The sequence below is a fragment of the Nannobrachium achirus genome, assembly GCF_963921795.1.
Source record: "Nannobrachium achirus genome assembly, chromosome: 5".
Lineage (NCBI taxonomy): Eukaryota > Metazoa > Chordata > Actinopteri > Myctophiformes > Myctophidae > Nannobrachium > Nannobrachium achirus.
The window spans coordinates 60360171-60367670 of NC_137814.1; the positions used below are offsets into that span (position 1 = coordinate 60360171).

At 43.1% G+C, this 7500-nt stretch overlaps 1 protein-coding gene across 1 annotated transcript in view; it reads left to right on the forward strand.

The window, feature by feature from the left end:
* Positions 1-2589: 2589 nt before the first annotated feature.
* The window catches only part of LOC308285235 (calsyntenin-2-like), a gene marked incomplete at both ends in the record, with an annotated part of 86416 nt that continues 81505 nt past the window's right edge, over positions 2590-7500 (forward strand). The window contains 2 exons of the mRNA XM_080725953.1: positions 2590-2692; positions 3398-3520. Of these exons, the coding sequence (XP_080582079.1) occupies positions 2590-2692; positions 3398-3520 (226 nt within the window). The remainder of the gene's footprint in view (positions 2693-3397; positions 3521-7500) is intronic.

Genomic DNA, 7500 nt, shown 5'->3' on the forward strand with positions numbered 1-7500 from the left:
AACATGCATATCCGGTACCACTTAAATCCTCTATTGGTAAAAGGTATTTATAATATACGTACTTGATACAGTCTTTTTTCACTCTCTATCAAATGTCTTTGCCAAAAAAATAGCCAATTTACAAGTTCACAACGTGTCGCAACGCGACGCGTTATGTTCCGCCCCAGGATAATGGATTTTGATTATCACGATAAATTGTAAATCGCAATTTATTTTTTTACAATAATCGTGATATGAAATGTTCATATCGTCCCATCCCTAGACGCAAGTCACACTTGCAAATGAATTCCGTCCTTGTCCCTTTCATGCCCATATAGAGATCCCTGATCATCAATATTAAGCCCATATCTGGGAATGCCCATATAGACATTTGGGAATGCCTATGGACATATTGTGTCAGTCTCTGTTGTTTCTCTTCTCGCCCTTAGGGTGTCTTACTGGTAGACATATCATTGCTGTCGAGCAGACACCTCTGATCTTCATATTTCTTTTTTTTTTTTCTTTACAAATTTTTATCCCACAATTTTGTAACCCAATTTTTCACCCAGTGCCAATTGCCTATGTAATCCTGGGCTCTGTTCTCCCTCTGCCGCGCCTGGGGAGACAACGGACTGACCTCATGCTTCCTTCTATGCACGAGGAGTCCAAGTTGCTTCTTTTTACCCGACAGTGGAGATTTCCCTGGTTTGGACATAGCGCATGGAAGGAAGACATCATTCCAACTGGTTCCTTTCCCCTCCATCAGGCACCCCGGCTGGCCAGGGGGAGGCTTTATTGAGACCATGATTACATGCATGTTTTTGTGAGGGTATCAACCCTAGGAGACACGGGGAGAACATGCAAACTCCATACAGAAAGGCCCTATCGCCAACCCCACCTAGGGTCAACCCCACAGTGTCCCCCGGCGGGAATCGAACCCAGGACCTTCTAGCTGTGAGGCGAAGCTCTAACCACTGCGCCACCGTGCCCCCATTTCAACTTTGTTGTGTTTTTTTCGTAAATGAACACCCTATTTGATATACAGCATTGTGCACACAAGAGTATCAAAATAGCAGATCTACAAGCTCTAAGCACGGCGCGAAGCTTTTTGAGATTGTTGATCTTTTGAACTTTCCGACATGAAGAGGTTTTCACCCGGCAGAGTGTTGTGATGATGGGATCAGAGGTGGTAGTTTAAATGTCTCAGAGTTGATACAGCACACAGTTTATGGTCCCTTTAACGACTCGCTGAGACATAACAAGAGCAATAAGGAGCGTTTAATGGCGCTTTAAATCGATCCGCTGGACTTTCAATGAACCGCTGGACTTTCAGTGACCCGCGGGAATCTGACCCACGTTCCGCGTTCTGCTTAGCGTGCAGGAATCCTCTCTTTATGTTAAACTAAAGAGTGCACCAAGTATGGATGCAACTTATGTCCACTTTAGTAAGTACAGGGTTTCATTATTCCGTTTCTGCTAATGACTTGCGCACTTCTGCCACGGCCAGGATTGTTAGAAGAATTGGTCCTCGCTATGTTCTCATTTTTGTCTACTCTATCTGTGTCTCAGAGGACAGTTCAGAAACCTGCCCATACCACTAACATCATCGATAGGCAGGTTTGGAAATTGCAAGCTAAATGCATGGTTACACCCCGCCACTCCGACATGTCTCCTTTCCGACATGTCTCCATTCCGACACTAACCCTATCTCTAACCCTTACCCTAAACTTAACCCCTATGGAAGTGTCGCCACTCCGACAATAAGAAGTCAATTTTGGAGTGGGGACACACCCAAATGCATGGCTTCTATTATACTGTAGAACGCCAAATGTCGGGGATGAGGCTTTAGTTCCATGATACCACTCGCGAGGCATTGTGAGCATGTAGATCGGCTATTTTCACAATTTCTGCCTCTAGAGGTATTAAAAAGTCCTTAAATTGTCACTTTAGAAATGTGCAGGTACCCTCTGTACACTTAAACCTTAGGTTGGTTTGTTTACTGTTGAGTGAGAAAACAATGTTGCACATTAGGTTAATCATCTGGGGACCCCCCCAAAATAATGTGGGGACCACTGCATTAGAGGACCAGTTATATGAAGGTAAAGGCCCATTCCCATTGGGCCAGATAACAGATAAAAAAATCTCTTTCTCCAGATAGTTTTCCATTCAAGTGGAGGGTAGATACAGATTTTTTTCATCTGTGACAGATATATTTTTTTATCTGTATCTACCATCCACTTGAATGGAAAAATATCTGGAGAAAAAGATGTTTTTATCTGTTATCTGGCCCAGTGGGAATGGGCCTTTAAAGGAGTAGTTCACCCCCCAAATGACTTTTTTTCTATTGATTACTCACGCCATGGAGACTTGAGTTTAGTAATATTTTTTGTTTTTTGTCGCATTCCTAAGACAATAATTTGGTTACAACAAATGTACCCCCATTGATTCCGGACGGGGACCCAAATGCATTTAGGTCCCCATCCGGAATCAATGGGGGTAAATTTACTCAAATCATTTTTTTGTCTTAGGAATGCGACAAAGTCTCCATGGCATGAGTAATCAATACAAAGAAAATCATTTTGGGGGTGAACTACTCCTTTAAGGTTGAAAATGGCTGAAGTGATGCTTTTAATCTGCCATGCTGCTGTCACAGCACAAACCTTCCAGCTCCCTCTGTGCTCCTCCATGCACCCTGCCTTCTGGAGTCTGATGTGTATTAGATTATATTTAATGTTTCGCAATGTTTCGCTTCCCCTGGAAATCACTCTGCTTTGCTTTTCTCTCTTGTTCTTTCCATTACTGTTGATCAGCAGTTTTTACTTTTGCACAAAGCTGAAATAGTTTGACAGCTGGTGAGAAAAACACAACAAAAGCCTCCCACAGACTGTCTGTCTGTACTGTAAATAGCCTACTGTATAGCATATCGTTGTTGTCGGGTGAAAACCTCGTATCTCCAAGTTTCAAATGTGTACGTGCTTTCGCAAAGTAAAGCCCTGCTTCATCGTCAAAGGCCTACGCACAAAAGTAGTGAAAACAGCCGATCTACAAGCACACAACGCCTCGCGGTGCGAGGCGTTGTGTGCTTGTAGATCAGCTGTTTTCACTAGTTTAAATCATTTTTAAAATGATAAATGGAAAACCAACGGTTTTGGACATACAAGGTTTTTACCCGACAACGACGATATTATCATATACAGTATTGTATGCTATGTATGTATAAATATCTTTGCTTTCCTGTGTTTTCCGCACTACTTTATGCCTGTAAACCATGTGATGTGATGTGATGTGACAGTAAAGTTGTGATTCTGGTTGTGTGCGTGTATGTGTTTGCGTGTATGTGTGTGTGTGTGTGTGTGTGTGTGTGTGTGTGTGTGTGTGTGTGTGTGTGTGTGTGTGTGTGTGTGTTTATCTCCTGCAGTGAACAGACACAAGCCGTGGTTGGAGAGCTCCTATCATGGAGTCATCACAGAGAACACAGACACAGTGCTGCTGGACCCTCCTCTGATGGCCCTGGACAAGGACAGTCCTGTCCCTTACGCAGGTACACACACACACACACACACACACACACACACACGCACGCACGCACGCACGCACACACACACACACACACACACACACACACACACACACACACACTAGGGCATTCACCAATATTCGAATATTCAAATATCAAAGTCACTATTCGATGTTCACTGTTCAGTCACTGTTCACCGAAGTCAAATATTTGCTTATTTTTATTGTTTTATTGTTTTCTCTTTAAAAAAGATATATCAAGCTTGGCCAGATAAGAAGTCATAAGAATGAGTTGTCAATGCCCCTGGAGGATGAATTTGTTAATGCTCTATACCAGGGGTTCTCAAACCTTTTTAGGCTGTGACCCACAAAATAAGGATAAGGATAAGGATAAGGATAAGCTCAGGATAAGGAAATCTGGAAGTCTCAGTTGGAACTGTTACCCCCGCGACCGATTCCGGATAAGCGGTTGAAGATGGATGGATGGATGGATGGACCCACAAAATAAACATATTTGAACTGGGGACCCCCACCCTGACAAGCACTTGGAATTGTAGTTATTACATTTAATGTTACTTGGTTCCGCAGATAAATATTGTGAGCAGATCTACATTCGAATACTTTGAGGTTGAATAATTCAAATACTAAATATCACTATTCGTGAATGCCCTAACACACACACACACACACACACACACACACACACACACACACACACACACGCACACACACACACACACACACACACACACACACACACACACAGAGAGAGAGAGAGAGCTTGGAATTTAGAAGGTTTCCGTTACCAACCCGGCTCCTCCCATGGCTCAGTGCCAAAGTGTCCTTGAGCAAGAAGACACCGACCACAGATAAATGCTCCTGATTGGTTGAGCAGGTCGGCGCCTTGCATGGTTTCCTCTGACCACGGTGTGTCAAAGTAACGTGGCGTAGCCAGCCTTACTCATCTGCCAAGAGAAAAGCCTGGTCACAACATAAGGAAGAGAGTGTTTTGAAAGGTGGGACTTCTGCCATGTGAACTTCCCTGGAAGTTGTCTGTTTTTCACAGTGCGTTGTTCCTGCAAACATATTCCCTGCTGGAAAGAAATCTGTTCTACCTCTCCTGCTCCGCCGGTTGTGCTGACAAAGTTACAGCTATTAATTTAGGCCTAGAATTATTGAATGCTTTAACCAGTGAAAAATAGCAGATATACAAGCTCACAGTGCGGCACCGAGTGCCGCACTGCGAGCTTGTAGATCTGCTATTTTTGAAAAAGTCGTGAAAATGTGTGCAAATCTTTGAATATACCGGTATGTATTTTCAAAGCGAACGTTTGTAACTCCAATTTTACTACTGGGTGGTCCCTGGAACTAAATATTTTGAGATGCGGGTCCGTGACTCCCGTCCCTGCCAAATAAATATCATTTTGGGGGTCCTTCACATGAAAAGGTCAGAGAACCACTGACACAGTCCCTCAAGAACAGACTAACTGAGCTCCAGTTAAGTGAAAAGGACCTTTTCTTTGACGATGGCCAGCCAGATTGCTGAAACATAGGTTTTTCAAAACATTTTAGAAGGATTCAAAAGACACTTATAGAATCGGGTCAAAATTCAAATTTTCACGATTTTTCAAAAATAGCAGATCTACAAGCTCGCAGCGCGACACTTGGTGCCGCGCTGTGAGCTTGTATATCTGTTATTTTTCAATAGTTAAAGCATAAAATAATGATACACAATAATGTGTACCCGTTCTAAATGGGTTAAGAGCGAGTTAAGAGCTACAATCTATTTAGGTTTGTTTTCCGCTGGGGGATGTAAACAGACCTACACCTGCATGACGTACTTTCCCTTAAACGCAGCACTTCTGCCAAGTTCGTGCACTTCCGTTAAGACAAGGCACAGCGTTAGACAAGGTCTCGCCCAGCGTGGCGTAAAAGGGGGAAATGCACACGCGAATGTGTGAGTGTGAATGTGTGCATCCATGGGTGAAAGTAATGCACGTTGCTATCGCCCCGGTCTTGGACGGTTAATTGTGTCTTGTCCGATTACACAAGACTCCACATTCCATCCCCACGTCAACCAAACGCTGCCAGGCAGAATGGCAGGGTAAACACAGTGAAAGCAACAGGAGATTCATGCATCTGATTGTTTTTCCAGGCGATTAACATTCGGGCCTGTTGAATGGAGAAGGTCAAGGCTGCTGAAATATCGCCGCAGAGAGTCGGACAAGCTATGTGGTGTTTTTTTGTCGCCCCTCCGGCTGACTGGCGATCATTCTCTCCTTGGTGCCTTCCTTTTTTAGTGCTTTCTTTTTTGTCTTCAATGAATGAAAGCATAAAATAGCAACCAAGGAGACAGAGCTGCGAGTGGGAGGCAAACAAAACCTCTCTGCCATAATCTGTCTTTTACTGCCTTCCCCTTCACTCTACAATTAACCCACTGCCTAAAACGTATTCGAGTCCTTCTCTCTCTCTCTCTCTCTCTCTCTCTCTCTCTCTCTCTCTTTCTCTGCCATATACTGTAGTTTCTGCCCCATACGCTCATTGAGAACCGAAGTTGCCGAGTCAATTACAACCAAGTGGACCCGTGTTGGGAAGCCATTTAGGAGGCGCTCTCTTAATGGGCAAATAAACATAATTTTTTTACACTCAAGATGTGGTCTGACCACCTCTGAACGGTATGCGTTACGTTTTTATAGGTCAAGGTTCATAATAGCATGTTAACACTTAATTTACATGTGAACACTCCCACATGCCTTAAATACTGTATGCTGGCGACTCTCAAAGTCTTTGCGTTCAGCGCCACTTCCATAATACCAATTCACCCTTTGTCAGCCTTCTGATTGGCCCCTGACTGACCAACCAGCAGGCTCTTTCTGCCTTGTCCCGCGGCTCCCGCCCTGGTTCCACCTTTTTTATGTTGAATTTGCTAAAACATCATTTTTGGAGGAATAAAAACTTGCCCAGTCACTATACTGCACCTAAGAGGCTCCTTTTTTACTGAAACCAAGTTTAAAATGGGAATTGAATACACAAAACAACAATAAGAAGCACCTGAATTTCAATGGTAGTGGATGGAGAGAGAGGACTTTTGTCCCACCAAGACACAGCAACCAATGGGTGCGAAGAGTTCAAGTTCATTTATTGTTTGTCCCTGAAGGGCGATTTGGTTGCAGCAATATATAAAAGCATACATAAGTCACAGAAACAAATAAAAACACATAGGACACATAGAACAATAAAAATAGGATAGCAGTTCGATCAGGGTACTAAAGTATAATCTGATCGAGCTCTACCAAATATTCCAATTGTTTCATTACCAGGGAGGTTAGTGCTACAGGTCTGAAATCATTTAATACCATGGGGTTCTTTATTTTGGCCACAGGCACCACTATGGACTGTTTCCAAAGAGATGGCACCTTCTGCAGGGAAAGAGACAAGTTTAAAATATAGTTAAAAAAGGGGCCTAGCTGGTCAGCACAGGTTTTTAATAGGCGACCACTGCGTTTATCGGGACCAGGACTTTTCCTGGGTTTACACCGCTTAAAACACTTAATTACATCTTGCTCGTCAAAGAAGGGAGTTATAGGAGGGGCCAAAACATGAGACCGTTTCTGATTTCATCATGTTTGACATTAAAATCATGAACATCAAACTGACCATAAAAATCATTAAGGTCCTGAGCCAGCTCTGCATCAGAATTATATGCATTGAGCTGAACTTTTCTCCTGCCACAATCTTTCATCCCGGTGATTGTTTTCATGCTTTCCCAAGCAGAGAGAGCCTAAATTATTCATTTTGAGCTGAGACTCAATTTTGTCCTTGTATTTACTTTTACAGGCCCTGATTTCACGCTTTATTTCCTTCTGGATGTCACACAAACCTACTCTGTTCCCTTCTCTGAAAGCTTTTTTCTTGCTGTCCAGGAGCTTTTTAAGTGTCTTAGAGACCCACGGTTTGCTATTCGGGTAAACTTTCACAGTTTTTTCAGGAATAACAACATCTCAA